This window comes from Rhinoderma darwinii, chromosome 10, assembly GCF_050947455.1.
Source record: "Rhinoderma darwinii isolate aRhiDar2 chromosome 10, aRhiDar2.hap1, whole genome shotgun sequence".
In the NCBI taxonomy this organism is placed as follows: Eukaryota; Metazoa; Chordata; class Amphibia; order Anura; family Rhinodermatidae; genus Rhinoderma; species Rhinoderma darwinii.
The window spans coordinates 95,367,815-95,387,985 of record NC_134696.1 but is presented as its reverse complement, the minus strand read 5'-3'; the positions used below and the strand labels follow the sequence as shown (position 1 = coordinate 95,387,985).

Sequence of the window (20,171 nt, the reverse complement as noted above, 5' to 3'; positions counted from 1 at the left end):
TTAGATATATGATCCGTCATATTTTTCATTATATCTAATATCGTTATACCATGTATTGTTATGCACTAATAAAGTTAAATATATTTTTACTATCCATGGTATTTATTTTCATACTTTATTGGGATGTCATGTCCCTTGCGCTTGTGCGCTTGTAGGTTGTTTCCTAGTTTGTTTGGGGATCTCCCCTTGTCTCGCTGTACCTTGTTTTGAGCAAGGTTTACTATGCAAAATAATAAGGTGTCTATGTCCGTCTGGTCATTTTTGCCTTTTTAGTCCAGAATTTGATCATCTGGAACTGCTCGTAATCCAACAATGGGCAAAAATAATCCTACTGTCTTACCAATGAAAGTATCCAATGGCCCAGCATTTCTGATACAAAACCTCAAAGAGGCTAGTTCTCTAACTTAGGGTCACTGCCAAAAAGACCTGAAAGAGGGATGAAGGAGGAGCTCCTGGATGACCGGGTGACCAAAAATGCAGTCACCTAAGAGTTTTAAATGGCTTACAATGATGGCGGTCAGCTACTTTATGTGCCAGAAACCAAAGAAAAAAAAGTCTGCAGACTATATATTATATGCAAGTTAGAGACCCAACATTACTATGTATTATATGCAGACTAGAGACCCCCCTACTATATATTATATGTAGGTTAGAGACCCCTATTACTATGCACTATATGCATGCTACAGACCACAGTCGAGTCACATTATTATGACCACCTCCTAATTTTGACGTCGGCAGTGTTTAGCCCATGAAGGAAGTGATGTGTGGTGGACTTGGTGGGTATATAAGGTATGGCATAGTCTGTCTCATCACATATCACTCGTTGTTCTCATGGGTAAAAGGGGCGATTTACCAGCATTCTAAAAAGGGATGATTATTGGCTCTCGGGGCCAGGGTGGCGGTATTTCTCACACAGCGCAGTGTGTGACCTGTTCACGTGCTGCAGTGGTGACAGTGTATCGTGAGTGGACAAATTACACCATTGGGAATAACCGACATGGAAACTGCGGAGCACCACGTGCCATTGGTGTGGGAGGTGAACGTCGGCTAAGAAGGTGCGCGAGGGACGAACAACACGCTACAGTGGAGCAGCTCACCCTGAAAGTCAACCAGGGGGCTACCAGATGTGTCTAAAACAACAGTTCAGTCAACCCGACTGTGTATGGGGCTCCGAACCCGACGCATGGTCACTGCTCCTATGTAACAAAGGTGCAACGGGAGAAAAAGGCTTCAACTTGAACGGCAGTATCAGAATTGGACCACTGATAATTGGCAAAGGGCTGTCTTCTCCGATGAGTCACGTTTTCTGCTACATAGAACAGATGGATGTTGTGGTGTCAGGCGAGAAATATCAGAGAACAAACACCCTGCAACCATTGCTGGAAGAACACAAGCCGGTGGCGGCAGCGTTATGGTCTGGGGAATGTTTTCCTGGCATTCTCTGGGCCATTCATCCATGTGGAAGGCTCTGAACCGATTTGGGTATGAATCCATCACTGCAGATCACGTCCCCCCATACATGCTGTTTGTCTTCCCTGGGGCAGATGGAATCTTGCAGCAAGACAATGCGACATGTCACACGGCTAGAAATGTCCAACAGTGGTTAGAAGAGCACGACCAAGACTTCCTAGCAGTAGCGTAGTTAGCGGGAGGGCAGGGGGGGTGGTGGCCTCGGGCCCACTGAGATGGTGAGGACCTCTACTCCCGCTGCTCCCATCACTCCCCTGCTCTCATTATGACCACGCGCTAGGCGAGAGCCTGCTTCTGCCGCTGCCCACCAGGAGCAGAGTAAGCACCCCTCCCCGATGGATCCAGTTATGATAGGGTATATATACGAAAATAATGGCTGATATATACAGGGACGATGGGGGTTAATACAGGGATGATGGCTGGACTACCCATCATCCCTGTATATAACTCCCATCATCCCAGTATATACCAACCATCATCGCTGTATATACCAGACAACATCCCTGTATGTAACCCCCATCATCCATGTATATAAACCACATCATCCCTGTATATAACCCCCATCACCCATGTATATAATCCCCATCATCCGCGTATATAACCACCATAATCCCTGCATATACCACCCACCATTCCTATATATATATATTGAAATTCCAGGCTGGTATACACAAGGATGATGGGGGTTATATATAGTGATGATGGCTGGTATATACAGGAATGATGGCTGGTATATACTGGGATGGTGGGGGTTATATACGGGGATGATGGGGGTTATATATGTGGATGGTGAGTGTTATATACAGTGATGATGGCTGGACCAGGCATCATCCATGTATATAACCCCCATCATCCCTGTATACAAACCCCATCATCCCTATATATACCAGTCATCATCCCTGTATATAATAACCTCCATCATCCGTGTATACACCAGCCATCATCACTGTATATAAACTCCATCATCCCTGTATATACAAGCAATCATCCCTGTATATATGGATGATGGCGGGGGTATATACAGTAACAGGAATGAAGGTTGGTATACACAGGGATGATGGGGTTATATACTCTTTCATTCACTTTCAGAGAGGTCTGCAACAAGTTCTAATGCAAACTACTCTGTCAGATATATATATATATGTATTCGTTTTTATTAAAACTTATTTTAACTTTTTGAGATACAGCTGTGATCGGTAATAGCTTAATCCTGTGTGTTACATGTGTGTTACATGCGTTCGGGGGAACCAACTGAGTTGAGGCCCACTCAGACGTGTTTTGCCCCCCCTTGTGCTAAACACCTAGCTATGCCCATGCTTCCGAGTATTCCCTAGCCCGCTAATTCACCAGACTTGAACCCAATTGAACATCTGTGTGACCTCAATCGTCTTGTTCGCTCTATGGATCCTCCCCCACACACCCTTCAGCAAATGTGAGATGCTCTGCAGTCAGCACGGCTCCAGATACCGGAGACAACCTACCAGCACCTTATTGAGTCACTCCCAGCCCGTCTATCTGCTGTCGATAATGCACACGGCGGTTACTCTGGATTTTACCCGGTGGTCATAATTATGGGACTTGACTGTGTACGTAAGGCTGGGGAACCTCTTTAAGTTGCTATTAAATAAAACACAATTTAAGTTTTTTAGTATTTATTTTAGAGATATTCAGATAAGAATAGGGTTAGGTAATAACCCGCCAGAGATATAATGCTGCAGGTAAGGGGTGATATGGTGGTGTCCTCCTCTTTTTTCTGAACATCTTTTCCAGGTTTCTTTAGGGTGCGCCGCCTATGACCGGTGATAAAGGTCATATCCAGGCCTGAGGGTTCCCACTGTGACTCTGCAGCGTTGGTTCTGCTGCAGGTTAGATGTAAATGGGAGTTTTTCTCCTCTTGTTCCTGAATATTATTTCCGGGTCACTTCAGGGCGCTCCACAATGACCAGTGATAAGGGTCTTGTCCAGACTTGAGGGGTTCCCACTTTGCCTCTTACTTTTTTTAATTTGTTTTTGAGCCGTAGGGTTTGGGTAATAAGCCTGCACAGATATTATGCTGCAGGTTTCAGTACTTGGGTGTTGTTCTTCTCCTCACTTTCCTGAACATTTCCAGGTCCCTTCAGAGTGCGCAGCTTTGACCGGTGATAAAGGTCTTGTCCAGGTTTGAGGGGTTCCCACTGTGCCACTGCAGCGATGGTTTTGCTGCAGGTTAGATTTGATTAGGTGGTGACCTCCTTATCTTCATCCTGAACATTATTCACGGTCTCTTTTGGGTGCGCTGCTTTGATGATAGGGTTCGTGTCCAGGCTTGAGGAATACCCATGGTCTTTCTTGAGAGTCTGTTGTTGTTGACTCCAGATGTTTTTGACTCCATATCATAATGCCCTGATGGGACGATGGTTCTTGATGTTTTTGTAGGTTTTTTTTTAGTCCACACTGAGGGCATAACGCCACAGGGCTCCAACCAATAATGTCACTATCAGGCAGCAGACTCCGGCATAGATGGCATAGAGGATGTAGCTCTGGAAGAATGTTTGGATTTTCTCCAGGGTGGAGGGTACATGTTTAATAATTACCTCCTCCTCCTCTGGTATTTTTGTTGATTCCAGAGCATGACGGAAGTATCGCTCTACTTCGGAGGCTTCCCTTGTATCCGTTGGTGTCACTGAAATACAGAAGATAAATAGAAGTAAATAATGAGAATGTCGTCTTCTGTATAAGCAGCGCTGGATCATAGACAGACATAGATATTCAGAAAGAATTCTTTACTGTAAGAGCAGTGCAGAGACGGGAGGAGTCGCTGATCTAGTATATACATTTATGTGACAGATCAGAATATTCTAGAAAAGAAAAAAATTTGAGAGACTAAAAACTTTCAGAAGTCTTACCATCCAGATAGTAGAATTGGCGGAGTATGATGTCATCATCCTCATCCGTGACCTCGCAGGCATAAGTCCCCTTGTGGCTGGCTCGTGTAGGCTCAATCATCACAAATAGGTCTTCCCCACTATAGATGTCTTTGAAATAACCTAAATCAGTCGCCTTCATCTATAAATGAGAACGTTGATGACATCAGAGAAGACATTCCTCATATGTGGAGTAGGAACGAGGGGGGATTATGGGTTGGTCTTTGTACTGTAATGTAATGGTTATAAATGTAACCTGAATACTTACGTTTTTGGCGTACTTCCAGACGACTGTCGCATAGTCGGGAAGGGGAAAGGACGACCCGCAGTGGATGATGGTCTTTTCCAGCTCGATCACATGCATTTCCTCAACTGAAAAGACAGAGAAGGGAAACAATGGTCTAACACAACTATAAACTCACAGCTTTACATGAGATTTATAAATTGATGATAGAAACTTACTGGGACAGGTCACGGGGAGCTGGCAATCCTCCTCGGCACATCGGCTGCATTTAAAGACTCGGGCCTCTTTCTGAAGGCCTGGGGAAAAAACACAGAGAGAGAGGGGTCACATGTCTGAGGTAAATGAAGACCCCCCATGTACATAACGGAGGTCACACGTATCATCCTGTCTAATGACATTACTCACCGCATGGAGGTTTGCATTCTGCCGCTGTATGACCTAATGGAAGGAATAGATACGGTTAAGGCTGAATTATGTTGTGTGGGGGAGGGGGAGCGGACAAGAGATGATGGAGAATATATAGAACATATATACTGTCTGTATCTCAGGATCTGTAGCTACTTACTTGCGGCACGGTCTTTTACGCCTTTAACAAATTCAGCGATTTTATTTTCAAATTGTTCCACCCAAGATGGTGGAAAGTCTAGAAAAAAATTAGAGAAAAATGAAAGAGATAAACATTGAATTTTGATGTTTTTAAAGAAGTTCAAGAAAAATTTGAGATTTGATGAACTTACATAATTCGCTGATTTGTTTGACTTCTTTTTCGAAGCCCTTCAGATACAATCTGATCCTTTGTATCTGGGAAAAGGCTGTAAAGAGAAGAAGACACATGAGATTCATGCCGGGTCCTGCAGACATTGTATAAAGTGATCTATGATGGAGATGGGGTTCCTGGGTGAATATTATGTACAAGAGATTTCCTGCTCTGACTGCTGTTAATGCTACAAGTGACGCTTCAAGAGGCTCTGTCACCAGATTTTGCAACCCCTATCTGCTATTGCAGCAGATCGGCGCTGCAATGTAGATTACAGTAACGTTTTTATTTTTAAAAAACAAGTATTTTTGGCCAAGTTATGACCATTTTCGTATTTATGCAAATGAGGCTTGCAAAAGTACAACTGGGCGTGTTTAAAAGTAAAAGTACAACTGGGCGTGTATTATGTGCGTACATCGGGGCGTTTTTACTACTTTTACTAGCTGGGCGTTCTGACGAGAAGTATCATCCACTTCTCTTCACAACGCCCAGCTTCTGGCAGTGCAGATCTGTGACGTCACTCACAGGTCCTGCATCGTGTCGGCACCAGAGGCTTCAGTTGATTCTGCAGCAGCATCAGCATTTGCAGGTAAGTAGCTACATCGACTTACCTGCAAACGCCGATGCTGCTGCAGAATCATCTGTAGCCTCTGGTGCCGATGTGTCCTCGCTGGTCTGACACGATGCAGGACCTGTGAGTGACGTCACAACGTGATCTCTCGAGAACACGCTGTGTCTGCACTGCCAGAAGCTGGGCGTTGTGAAGAGAAGTGGATGACACTTCTATACACAACGCCCAGCTAGTAAAAGTAGTAAACACGCCCCGATGTACGCACATAATACACGCCCACTTGGACTTTTACTTCTCAACACGCCCAGTTGTACTTTTGCAAGCCTCATTTGCATAAATACGAAAATGGTCATAACTTGGCCGAAAATGCTCGTTTTTTAAAAATAAAAACGTTACTGTAATCTACATTGCAGCGCCGATCTGCTGCAATAGCAGATAGGGGATGCAAAATCTGGTGACAGAGCCTCTTTCAGTCTAGCAGGACAATAGCTCAATACTGAGATGACATGTTCTATGTATAAGATGAAGGAGTGATGAGAAATAGCAGCAGATAATAGTTACCTATCACGGTGTCAGTCAGGGGCTCGAAACCCCTGTGAAGCCTCTGGAGACAGTCTATGGCCTCCATCTTCTTCAGCGAGACAGGATATTGGCAGATACTGGCTCTGTCTGCTGGAGTAGTGAAGCAGTTGAGGCAAGATGTCACCACCTCCGCTCCACATAGAAGAATTACTATCTGCAGCCGCAGATAGTACAAAGTTATGAATCGCATGACGTTTAGTCACAAAATCACTTCAGCTTGCGAACCTGAGAAAACAGAGAAATGTGATGAGGAGATTTTTGCTGCAGGGGAATAGGATCCATTGTCCGTGGCCTGTTCCTTCTATCTATTCACTATATACAGGTTGTGGCCGATAGGGTGACATGATATAAAGACATCATATCATAGCCCCTGGGGTCCCTAAACTGACAGAATACAGACTGCTGTATATGCCGCCTGATATTCTGCATGGTTCTGCAGGTTATTATAGGATCCCTCCTGGTTATAAAGGAAATGTTACCAATAATAACTTTATATTAGAGAATTGCCGATAATGTAATTCTATAATATATTCTTTTCTAGTGACTTCAAGGCATCCGGTACTCACGTGTCACATCCAGCTGACGAGTGACCGATCTGTGCCCAGCGCCATATTCTATACTCCGGTGACATCACAATAGCATGTTACTGGGTTTATAGTAAGACTTCACATTTGATAAACCTATAATAGAATATTCTGGAACCTTCTAAACATCAGTATAATAATATATACTTATCATTGGCATAGCCATAGGGGTACAGAGGTGTTATTTATATTTGGGCTCTAGTGCCAAAGTGGGGCATATAAGGTGACAGCAGTGCTATACATGACACCAGATGGAGGTGGGCCCTTTGGTGCAGATGTTTTTGCCTTTTGGCCTCGGACCATCAAGCTCTGCCTCTAGTGGTTATTACTGGAACTGCTCCTCTACAAGTGCAAATGATAACAGTCCATCCATTCAATATAAGAGCTGACTGACTCCATAGCCTGAGAGTGACCATATCAACAATCTAGTTATAAGCTATGACTTCATTATACTGGGACACTGGGATTCCTTCTAAACAAGCAATAGATGCCAAATTATCAAATATCTAGATAATCTTAGTACAGGAATTATAATGTACACACAGCAGAATCATCCACAGACACAGACATAGTAATTATGCAGTACTCACGTGTCACATCCAGCTGATGAGTGACTGATCTGTGCCCAGCGCCACATTCTATACCCCAGTGACATCACAATAGACAGGTATGACATCACAATAGACAGGTGTGGTGAGGCTGCTGGGTGACATCACTATGGCTGTTCATGGTGCAGGTTAGTCACATGACTTTACCCATCAGAACTGCCGGACCTTACATGTCTCATTATTGTATTTTAATAGGATTGAATTCTAGGATCACATGTGATAAATGTATACTAATATATTCAGAAATTACATAAAATCTATTCCCGAATATATACTAGTCCTTCCCAATGAATTAGAATATTATCAAAAAGTTTATTGATTTCAGTAATTCAATTCAAAAAGTGAAACTCTTATAATATATAAATTCATTACACACAGAGGGATCTATTTCCAGCATTTTTTTCTTTTAATGTTGATGATTATGGTAATAGTTAATGAAAACCCAACATTTTGTGTCTCAGAAAATTTGAATGTTATATAAGCCCAATGTAAAAAATTAGGGCTCATTCAGACGAGCGTGTATCAACTAGGCCGCCACACGGACTCATGTATTTCAATGGGGGATCCGTGACAACACGTTCCGCACTGGTGCACCTCGGACGTGAAAAACTTCAGCCTTACTGTACTAGTGACATGGACAGAAGACCCTCATCAAACACCCTCACCTCTGGTATGAAACAAAAACATGATTGGACATGATTGTAACATAATTGTTACATAATTTCCAGCCACCCTTTTTTTACGGGTCCGTAAATACGGGTTAAAAACGTGTGACAGAGGACCCGTATTTACGGCCAGTATTTTCGGGAGGGAAAAAATACGGGGCATGGGGCCTAAACGCGGCCCTAAATGTCTAACAAGGGACCGGCCCAGTTTCTTCCTGCCCTGGTGGCATTTTCTGACCTTATAAAATAGATTGTGCACATGACACCATAACTGATAGATCTTCTTTACCATTGCTCAGTACATTACTAGTGAACTTACACTATGGAGCTGAATACATAGCAATTCCCTATTGCACTGGTTAGATGCAGTTGGTTTTCCAGAACCATAACAGTCCGTTCCGAGAACCAGGGCAAGGAGACGTGCCGAACCAGTCCACATGCCCTGGATGCAATTGTTTCCATGTCCTTAGGTTGTCATAAGGTGAGTATTTTTTGCTGCGGAGCTATTATATTTAGGGCCACAGTGTATAAAACTCTCATATTTATGGGGGCATGGTGTGTAGCACAATTAGATTTAGGGGCACAGTGTGTAGCACTATTACATTTAGGGGCACAGTGTGTAGAACCATTATGCTTTGAGGGGAAAATTTTATATTGAAGTGGACCAATAGTGAAATTTTGTAGGACAAATCATTTTCTCAGACATTGTCCCTTCAATCTGTACTGTAATATGAAGCTTGATATTATATCAAATAATATGTTACAAAATAATGATTAGATATGAGCTTCTATGATGTCACTGTACTCTCTCCATTCGTTCTATATTTGTGCCAACAGACCGGGCAATCACAGTAATTATACCTGCGGTAGGGATTCATTATGGAATATTTTAGTGGGACCCGCCTCATATGTGCTCATGAAATAATTGGGCCTTTCCAGTTTATATTGTTCTCCCACCCCTGTTCTCTTGGTATATATACAATGAAGTTACTACAAGGCACCAATATCGTAAGGGATGCAACATCTAGGAGTCACCATGAGAACATTTTTGGCCATCATCTTCATCGTCTCTACAACCATTAAAGCAGGTGAGAGAGAGACGTTATTGACTACTTGAAGACCAAGACAATGACGCTTGTAGAAGTTGGGGTGGAACAGATGTTTCGGAGATTGGTGTGAACCTGATCAGGAGCCTTCGTCTCCACATATACCACAGTATTAGAAAACAAAGTATAAGGTAGTAACATCAGGGGAATCAGCAAGTAACGGGCCCGCGTGCTCTAGAGAGGGGGTAGGATCAGGTGGCATGAACCGGAACTAGAAGGAGAATTTTCACTTGGGCTAACTTTATTCTATGGGTCCTCTTAGTTTCTCAGAAGGATAGTCCTGGTTCAGGAAATCTTAATCTTGCATTGTAAGCTATATGTTGTTGGTTGGTTTAACCAATGTCTTATTCTCAAAGGTCCAGCTGAATTATAAGGCCTAGGATGGAGTAAACCCATCTTCCAGCTAAAGTTTAGTTGACTTTTCCTGACCACAATTCATGGACATGTCAGACTTGATACTTTCACCCAGGGATGGACTGACCATTTGAGCATGTCCATGACCAGAAGGAGCTCGCTGCTTTTAATACTAAGGTGTCGCGTTAATAGTTTATTATAACTATGGTGGTTGGTCAGGAGCTCATACCAATTATGGCTGAAGGGACCAAAACCACTCTCAGTCCACCCCTGGTTGCACCATACAATCTGTGAGGGATATCTCCAAACACCAATAAAGAGCGTTGAGCACTCTAGAGAGCACAGCGGCCCATTTGTTTTGGGCACCATGGAAGGTCCTGCCTTATGGACCCTCATGTCTGTCGTGTTTTATGGTGGAATTGTTCTACACTTGACTCAGACTTTGGATTCATCGCTGGTTTAGAATGTGCTGCTCTATGTTCAAGTGACGTCACTATGTCCTATGGAATAGATTCTGAACAATCTGATGCTTATTAGATAACCTTGATAAGTTTGTACACCCTGTCTCCCCAGGTAACTGCGTGGTGTGCATAGAATGCAATAATGGCACTTCTCCCGATTGTGCGAGTAACCTGGTGACTTGTGGATCCTGTATGACAATAATGACGGAGATCAACTCTAGTAAGTACTGTTTATAATCCTGTGTCACTGTATTCAAAGAGAACTTCATCCCAAACACTAAAATTCTATTACACAAATTGGCAGACATTTTTAATTAAAGGGGTTGTCCATGATTAGAAATACATGGCTTCTTATATTACAAAAACAGCGCCACACCTGTCCACAGGCTGCGTGTGGTATTGCAACAAAGGCCAATTTACTTAAATGGAGCTGAGCTGCAATACCACACACAACCTGGGGACAGGTGTGGCACTGTTTTTATAAGAAAGTGATTATGTCTTTCTAATTCTGTAAAACTCTTTGGTGGTGACAACCATCTTATTTGGCCAAGGGATTCTCTCTTTGGTGTTCATTAAATCCATGTGTCATGCTCCGCCCCCTCAGACCTCAGGCAGGTTTCCTTTAAGAATTAATATTTTGCTACATTAGCTAAAAGTCTGGTGTTAAGATGATTTTAGATCATGCGGTACTTCAAGCAAATCCCTTTTTTCTGATTTTGACTGGGCCGCAGGCCACAAATCATCATGATCCACAGAGTCCTTCTGTTTGGTTATAACTTTGCACATTATTGTAATGCGATAATAATAATTTCTATGTCTCTATAGGCGATGGAAACAGCACTTCATACTCTGTTCTAAAGACGTGTAATTTGAACCCCACTATCTGTAATATCACATACAGCGTCAGAAGCGATCAGTTCCAGGCCAGGTACACGGTCAACTGCTGTGAAGCCGACTTCTGCAATGAAAAGGCTCTTGAAGGTAAGAGTGTCTCATAAAGAGTTGAACGCCGTTACAGATCCCTAAGGACTTGCCCTCTGGCGTTGTAAACGGCAAATCTACCTAATTATTCACCATCAGGAGTCTAGGGAAAGTGGAGGAATTCATATGAGATGACAACCAGCTTACCCAACCCAACAACAAGTCAGTGCCATATAAAGTGATGCCTACAGCATGATCTATGAAGGAGGCTGTCCCTTTACTATAAAAGGGGAGGCCGAGATCTGGTCGTCTCCATAGCCCTACTCTTTATGGCCATTGGAAACAAGCTCCATCTACAGGGGAGCCACAACATTACCAAAGGAAGGAGGAACCGGCCTAAGGGTCAAGTGGCCTTTCTCTCCTACTAGATGGATAGGGACGAGATAACAAGTGGTGTTGAAAAAGGATGTATATTCTCTATATATGTCCTGAGGATGTTCTAAATCAGTGGTCTCCAACCACCAGGCCGTGGACCAATACCCTGGATCATTTGGTACTGGGCCACGGGCGCATACGCTGCATAAAGTTACACTGCGTATCCTCCCCGGTAGCTGCAGGGAATTCCTGGCGAAAAATCGCACCAAACTGTGGTGCAGTTTTTCGCACAGAATGTCCGCTGCAGAAAACTGCAGCATTTAGCCGGCTTGCTAGCGGTACGGCCTCCTGGGATGATGTTTCATCCCTTGTGATCACCACTGCAGCCAATCACAGACTGCAGTGGTCTCCTGGGATGAAACGTCATCCCAGGGAGCCGGCCTGGAGGAAGAAACACAGGTTTCTGGGTAAGTATAATGTTTTTATTTTTTCTGCTCTTTGTGGTTTTTACCTCGCACCGCATGTCATCTCCTGAGCATTTTTTCCGCTCAGTATTTACGCAGCGCGTGGATGAGAGTTGTTGTATCTCATACACTTTGCTGCTACTGTATTATGCTGCATATTTATGCAACGTGTGAACTTACCCTAAAAATGTTTTACGTTTTTTCTAATTTCCATTTAATTGTAGTCTGCAGGGTCTTTTGAAATGCGCTTGATCAGCCCCCCCTCTCCCCGGTCCGTGGAAAAATTGTCCTGCATGAAATTGGTTCTTGGTACAAAAAAAATTGGGGATCACTGTTCTAAATCAGACTCCCATAGGACGCCATTTTTTTCATGAAGCAGGTCCATCTGTCATATTGGCCCACACACTGGCTGCTATGCAGAGGTGTAACCTGGAGCTTTTGGCCTCAATGCATAATCTGTAACATGGCCCCGCACCTACCATGTGCCATTTATAATACCGCTGTGTAATGTAGCAGAGAGGCTTTGGACCCCCTTAAGGACCAAGGCCCGGGTGCAACTACTACCTTGGCAACCCCTATAGCTACCCTCCTGATATTCTAGATACTTTCAGTGGCATTGGTTTATATTCTGACCAGTTTACATTTATATTTTTATTTCATCCCTTACGTTACCAGTCACTCCTCAGAACAACACAGAGAACGGCCTGAAATGTCCCACGTGCTACACGGCGAATGTAGACAACTGCGTGGCCAATACAACTGTGCAATGTGCAGGAGACGAGAACAAATGTCTAGTTTTCTCAGGAGAAGCCCCACGGGAAGGTACGTCCTGCAACTGTCTGAGCTGGGAGTTCATGAGAAAGTCAATGATCCATGATAAAAAACTGGGGGGAAATACATACAGTGTGTCCTGCACAGTATATGAACACAGGGGCGGAGCATGACACAGGGATTCTCTCTGCTTCCTGAATCCCTGTGTCATGCTCCGCCCCCTCCGCTACTGCACTGGGAATTAAAGGATTAAAAATCTCCTACCGTTTGGTGTCTACAGCTCCTCTACGGATTTATATATGGGTGCAGACTACACAATCATTGTGTGTATTTTGATCCTGAAGTCATACGACCTTCCACCTGTTCCCTGCTTCTTGAGATACAATAATTGTACAGGTTATGTATGGTATTGCAGCTCAGCTCCATTAAGGGGAATTGGCCTTAGTTGCAATACCACACACAGCCTGTGGACATGTGTGGCGCTGTTGTATTACAATTGGTACGTTAGTAAGAAGCAGAGAACATATGGAAGGGAGTATCCAAATACACCGAGTCTGTAGACTATTGAGATGCATAAGTCTGCATAGGAGCTGTATGCACAAAACGGAAGGAGATTTTTAATTAAGAATAATTGCGAAGTTGTTTCGCTTTTATTTTTGTATTTCGAGTGTATAGGGAGCGGGAAAAAAATGTATTGCAAAGGTTGACCTTCCTTTTAAGTATTGTAGATGTTAACCCCGTCATGTTCCTTTTTTTTGGATAGGAATCTGTAAAAATATCGCATTCCAGGGTTGTGTGACTGAACTTCTGTGCGACCATTTTGGACATCTGAACCCCGACAACCAACAGTGTCAGAACAGCAGTATAAATTGCTCAAACGGGCTGAACACCACTTCTATACCGTCACCGTGAATTCCACACCAGGACACCAGGGACAGACACCAATAAATGGTGTATCTTAATATAAAGCCGTCTGCAGCTCTCGTAATTAATGAACCTTCACAAATATATTATAAACTCCATCAATTGTTATTACAAGAACCATTGCTTTTAAAAACAGCCACCCACTGAGAACCCAAATGTAGGTAAATATTCCTGGTCCATGGAGAAGACAGACATAATATAAGATATGGTAAAAATCAACTGATATAAGTACAGCTGGGCTGAAATGTATTGTATAAGACATTAGCACAAGTTTAATTTAAAAAATAAATTCTAAAATGTCATATGTCCCTTTAAAAGGTGTGGCTATGTAAGGGGTGGGGCGTATGGGGCATTAGTTGGGCACCTACAGGCTCCAGCAGTGTAAATCTGAGCCTGGGTTGAATGGGTGTCCCTAGCAGCCAATCTTTGTTGGATTACTCCACCTATCGTTAACATTGCCCTATAGTCAGTAAATGTAAAAATGTTGCATCTTTGTGATATGTCTGCATTATCTTTTTCTTGTTTCCCTTTATTTTTTAGCTTTTTTTACTCTATATAATAGAAAAGTCTCCTGTTGTTACCTGGGATGTGTCACACCTCTATAGCTAGTAGAGACGTTGTTTTTATTTTTTGCTTCTACTAAGGCCTCATGCTCACGACCGTAGTGGTGTGCACGGCCTGTGATTTGCGGCTCAGACGGCCGTGGAGTGTCATCCGCGGGCCACCCGCAAATCACAGGCCGCGCACATGGCCGGGGGCATTTATTTCAGTCCGAACCGCAAAATGCGGCCGTAATAAGACATGTCCTATCTTTTTGCGGTCCAGGCTCCCGGGCAATGCACGGACCGTGGAAACCACGGTCGTGTGAATGGGCCCATAGAAATGAATGGGACCGCAATTCACGTTCGTGTGCATGAGGCCTTAGTCTTCAGTTTGTTTGTTAATCATAGCTTGCATTGAGCATTGAGCAAGCTATGATTAAGGACCCTAGTGGTCTGAAACGCGTAAGCGTGGTCCCGGGATTTTTGTTTTATCGCTGTTTTTAAAAATGACCTAATAAAAATTGGAAGTTTTAAATATTCGAGTGCTGGATCTGCCTTTTCTACACACCATTTTTGTTCCAATAACCTGCAGTCGACACAGGATCAGTTCAGGAGGATCTACGAGCACCTACAGCTTTGGGATTTTTTCATACATATCTGGCACTAGTCAAGCTTCTCAAAAACGCATTGGAAAAACGCAATCAAGCACAGTGGTTATGAGGTGAGCAAAACTTTTTGTAAAACATTTCTCATTTTGTATATATCTAGTGTTTTAGTGCATAATGGTGTACTGCTGAGAATGCTGTGTATACTCCTTGCAGCCATTATTTACCTGATCCATAATTAGCGTAAAAATAACGCAGCAGAACTGTAGCAGAGTAGCAGCTGGCCAAACTACAGTCAATAACAGTTTCTCGGGTATGAGTACCTGGGAGGATGTTCAGGCAGATACTCGGAGTAGCAGACACGTGGCACAGGTGATGCTTGGCATGGCAGATGACACCAGACGTGGCACAGGTGATGCTAGGCATGGCAAATGACACCAGACGTGGCAGATGACACCAGACGTGGCAGATGACACGGTACGTGGCAGATTACACGGAAAGTGGCAGATGAGAACACGACTCCAACATTAGATACAGCTCAGGGACAAGCACAGTTACGGGATACAAGATACAGGTAGTAGGATATGGGAACACTTGGAGCAGGATAACAACTAAGGAACCATTTGCAAGACTAACATGGGAATACAACAACAACGCTCAGACAAGGAGTGGAAGGGCAGAGCCCATTATATAGTCCAGGAAGTAAGGGGACAGGTAAGGGAACATTTAGTTGGTGAGCGGTAGCTCGTCCCCGGCCTTAAAGGCACCCTAGAGCCAAGAGAGTGCACCCGCGTGAGTTGGTGTCTCCTGGGAGGGAGACACCGACAATCTCTTAGCGTCCCGCGGTTGCAGCTGCCGGTAAGTACGGCGTGCTGGCGGTCAGCAGCCGCGGACACAACAGTAGTGTCCCTTGAATTCAATAGATTGTCTGTGTCATGCAGGACAGGACAGTTCCTCCAGGTGATGCTCTTTGTAACTGCTCTCTACTCTGGCCATGAGGATCCTGAACAGACATACGCCTGGTATCTCATGAAGTCATTAGAGTAAAGCTGGCACAGACGTAGAAGTAGGCAGTTAGATTCAGATTAAGCTTTGTGCCAGACATGTCCCACAAATAGCCACCCCTATATCATCACCTATTAAAATATCTGTGGTCGTGGGATGTGCTAATACAGGATATAGCAGAAGAGTTTGGTACATGTGTGGTTGAATATTGGAGGTTGGTGGAAAAGGGGCTCCAAAGAATAACTGATTTGTACCCTGGGCTACCCCAATATAATGGCCTATTGAGGTGCCTCTAGTCATGGGAGGATGTGCTAACGGCGGAGATAACAGTAGACACGGATGGTGTATAGAGTAGGATTGGAGGCTGTGGAGAAAAAGTCCCCATAGAAGAACTGATTTGTACCCTGGGTTACTCCAACACCACGGCCCATTGATTTGCCTCTGGCTATAGGATTATGTGCTAATTGGGTACTAGCACTAAGCATGGGCACTGTACAGAGTAGGTTTGGAGGTTGGTGAGATAAAGGCCCCATAGAAAAAGTGATTTGTGCCATGCCCATGTGCCACCACAAGGGCCATTGACTATTGACGCGCCCACAGTTATGGGATGTGCTAATGGAAGAGATATCAGCAGGCTTGGGCGTTGTATAGCGAAGGATTGATGATTGTTCAGAACGCGGATCTATAAAAGAACTGATTTGTACTACGAGTAAGAGAATAGAAGTCTGGAGCACGGTGGCCATATTGCTGATCCACCAAGATTTTGCCAACACTGAAGCTCAAGTGTCATCTCAAGTGCCATATTTTCCAACATATTTGCGCCACTCTTCTGTCATGTATGACCCTGATTAATGACAGAGGAGACAACGGTGAAGTTAAGATTTGCTTTATTACGAAACAAAGCAATCACCTGTAATTAGGTTAGGGGCGGTGAGTGATTTCATGCTGGGCGGCTTCTTTACATCCTGAGATCCCAGAGTGTCGGATTTTGTCAGGTTCACTATAAATTAGAGCAGTCCAGAATAACAAGCCCAACAAAGGAATCCACAAGACGATATGTACTAAGAGTACAGGACTGCCGCCAAGTACAACAAGGAGTTGGAATCTTTTAGAAAATTTTTGGTAAAATTTGGTTAAAGCTGGACAACTTATTTCATAGTGTATTGGGAAGTGGATCAACCAGGTTGTATTGTTTTTCTTATTTTTTTATCTGCCTTTAGTTGTTGACTGGTGGATGTTTTTGGGCTTGCTGAATGAGGACAATTGATCATTAGTGAAAATGATCATGCAGAGTTTTTGGGTGAAGTTAATCACTAAATGATCACCGCTCCTCGCGGCCGTCGTATACTTACCTCTCCATGGTGTCCTCTGGCTCTTGGCCGCCGCTTCCCTCCATCACTCTGTGCTCTCCATACTCTGCATCGCCGATGCGTCTCTTCTGCACTTTCTAGTGTACGTAAGCTGACTCCCCTTGTCTTAAAGGGCCAGTGCACTCCAAACAACCAATCTTTTACAGGGTCCTGTCCACCATTGCCTGAGTAATTAGGTTCCTTCTAGCTGGTTAGTTATACCCTGCTTTAACGTTTGTTGGATTTTCTGTGTTTCGACTCTGTCTGTACCTTTGACTATCCATGCCTGCTGTCTGCCCTGACCTCTTGGTTGTTACTCGTGACAAACCTCTGCCGCCTGCCCTGACTTTTGGCTCTACCAACCATGAAAACTCATCTGCCGCCTGCCCTGACCTATGATATACCTGACTTTGTATTCTGTCTGCTGTTTCTGTGTCAAGCCTGTTAATGTTGGCCATTGCCAAGGTTGACTACTCTGGGGGTAGAGACCTTGGGTTCCCCATCAAGTTCGTTAGTGACCGTCAATACGCCTTTTCACACAAGTCACTAACGGGCTGTATTCTGATGCATATGCCTTTTTACGGCACTACATCACAAGAAATCTGAGCCACCTGGAGCAGTAAAAGCTCCCTGTTCTCAGCTACCACAGATAACTGAGGGCTGGGAGCAGACCTGCTTGAGCGGGCGGGATCGAAATCAACATCGAAACCGCCCGTTTAGCCTCTCAGAAGCGGCGGTCAATAGCGACCACTGCATCTAAGTGGTTTTAGAGGGAGAGGGCTCCCTCTGTCACCCCACGATTGCGGATGCCGATGGTTTCTATGGCAGCCAGGGGCCTGACAAAGGCCCCCAGGTCTGCCTCTAGTGATTGCCTGTTAGGCTAGAGGCATGGCCTAACAGATGCCTGTCAGTTTTGCACTGACAGGTATAATACACTGCAATACAAAAGTATTGCAGTGTATTATAAAAGCAATCAAATAATCGCATAGTAAAGTCCCCTAGTGGGACTAAAAATAAAGTTACAAAAAAGTTTAATAAAGTTTATACTAAATAAATAAATATCCCAATTTAAGAAAATCTTAAAACCCACTTCTTCCCGTTACAAAATGCTTTATTTTGAAAAGAACCAAAAAAAAGTTGCACATATTTGGTATCACGGCGTCCGTACCGACCCCAACTATAAAGCTATTACATTATTTAAATCGCTTGCCGAACGCAGCAAAAAATTAAATAAAAAAACCATGCCAGTATTGCTATTTTCTGTTCATCTTGCCTTCAAATTTTTTTAATAAAAAGTGATCCAAGAGTCGCATCTACTCCAAAATGTTACCAATAAAAACTACAAGTCGTCCCGCAAATAAAACACCTCATACAGCTGAATCGGTGAAAGAATAAAATAGTTATGGCTCTTAAAATATGGTTGACACAAAAACAAATAATTTTGAAAAAAAGTGGCTTTACTGTGTAAAAGTAGTAAAACATAAGAAAACTATACAAAATTGTCGCAATTGTAACGACCCGCTGAATAAACGTATTATGTTCTTTACATCACACAGTAAACGGCGTAAATTTAGGACGCAAAAAAGAGTGGCGAAATTGCTGTTTTATTTCTATTCCCCCCAAAAAAGTGAATAAAAGTTAATCAATAAATTATATGTACCCAAAATGGTGCTTTAAAAAAATACAACTTGTCTCACAAAAAACAAGACCTTATACAGCGATGTCGACACAAAAATAAAAAAGTTATAGCTCTTTGAATGCGACGATGGAAAAACGTAAAAAATAGCTTGGTCATTAAGGCCTAAAATAGGCTGGTCATTAATGTGTTAAAGGGTGAATACCTGTTTTCCCTGAAGGCCCTTTTACGCTGGCCAATTATCAGGCAAACGGGCATTCACAAAACGCTCGTTCCTGATAATTGGCCTTTGTAAACAGGGCGACGATCGGCAGATGAACGAGCAAACGCTCAATAATCGGCTGATTGCATCGTTTTAAATGCGGAAACTATTATCGTTGTCGGCAGCACATCTCTCGGTGTAAACAGGGAGACGCGACATGATAAAAATGTGTGGGGATGAGCGATCTGAGTAACGAGCACTCGTCCCCATACTAGCGCCTTGTGTAGAGCGCAAACGAGCGCCGATCAATGACCTGTCTCGTTGATTGGCGCTCGTTTACACGGCCCACGTCAGGCCGTGTAATATCAACTTTAGCAGAGGCGTAGCTAGGGTCTCCAGCACCCGGGGCAAAGATTCAGTATGGCGCCCCCCCCCCCCCCAACCTCTTTCCCGACATCTCCTTCCCCCTCGCCGTGTTTGTTTTCTCTACCAATCGACGAGTCATTTCTTTTTATGTAACGCGAGCATAAAAACATTTGTACATTTTACAAGCAATGTGGTTCTATACACAGCCCCAGAACCAAGCCCAGTACATATATATACAGCCCCAGCACAAATACAGCTCAATTTAGTGCAACCCCTGCCGTAAAGGTGTGTACGGTGTAAAACTACAGCCCCCGGCATGGCCCGAACAATGGTGAGGATATGATGGGAGATGTATTTTCACAAAAAATAAATCATATCACCCATCATCTCACTGCAGAACATACAGTGACTACAGTGCTGATTAGAGGCAGAATAAACATTTACATTGAGTGACTCACCGTTGACGTCTCAGATTCTAGTTATTTTTCTCCATCCGGTCCAGACCTCTATGATGACTTCTCCCGGTGACAGACCATTTCTGCAGTTTGCTTCTCAGATGTCTTCAGCTTCTCACTTTACCAACATTTCTGCACCTATAAATAAAGATAAAGTTATCATTATACCACACACTAAGCTCCTAAATATAATAGTGACATACACTGCACCTCTAATTATAATAGCACCATACACCGTGTCCCATACA

The 20,171-nt window shown here is 43.6% G+C and overlaps 2 protein-coding genes across 3 annotated transcripts; one reads left to right on the top strand and one right to left on the bottom strand.

Moving 5' to 3' along the window:
* Positions 1-3,108: 3,108 nt before the first annotated feature.
* On the bottom strand, positions 3,109-20,057 carry LOC142661583 (sperm acrosome membrane-associated protein 6-like). Of its 2 annotated transcripts, XM_075839008.1 has the most exons (9): positions 19,927-20,057; positions 6,510-6,755; positions 5,358-5,432; positions 5,186-5,263; positions 5,026-5,058; positions 4,839-4,916; positions 4,645-4,748; positions 4,359-4,518; positions 3,109-4,135 (listed from the first exon to the last, which is right to left on the bottom strand). In XM_075839008.1, the coding sequence occupies exons 2-9, from the start codon at positions 6,718-6,720 to the stop codon at positions 3,897-3,899; spliced, it is 978 nt and encodes a 325-aa protein (XP_075695123.1). In that variant the 5' UTR covers positions 6,721-6,755; positions 19,927-20,057; the 3' UTR covers positions 3,109-3,896. The 2 variants fall into 2 exon arrangements, with proteins under 2 accessions (XP_075695123.1, XP_075695124.1); XM_075839009.1 differs by lacking the exon at positions 19,927-20,057 and having other exon boundaries at positions 6,510-7,961.
* Positions 9,325-14,304, top strand: LOC142661582 (phospholipase A2 inhibitor and Ly6/PLAUR domain-containing protein-like). Its single transcript, XM_075839007.1, has 5 exons — positions 9,325-9,475; positions 10,421-10,528; positions 11,134-11,289; positions 12,744-12,890; positions 13,603-14,304. Exons 1-5 carry the CDS (start codon positions 9,403-9,405, stop codon positions 13,749-13,751), a joined length of 633 nt encoding a protein of 210 aa, XP_075695122.1. The 5' UTR covers positions 9,325-9,402; the 3' UTR covers positions 13,752-14,304.
* Positions 20,058-20,171: the final 114 nt, after the last annotated feature.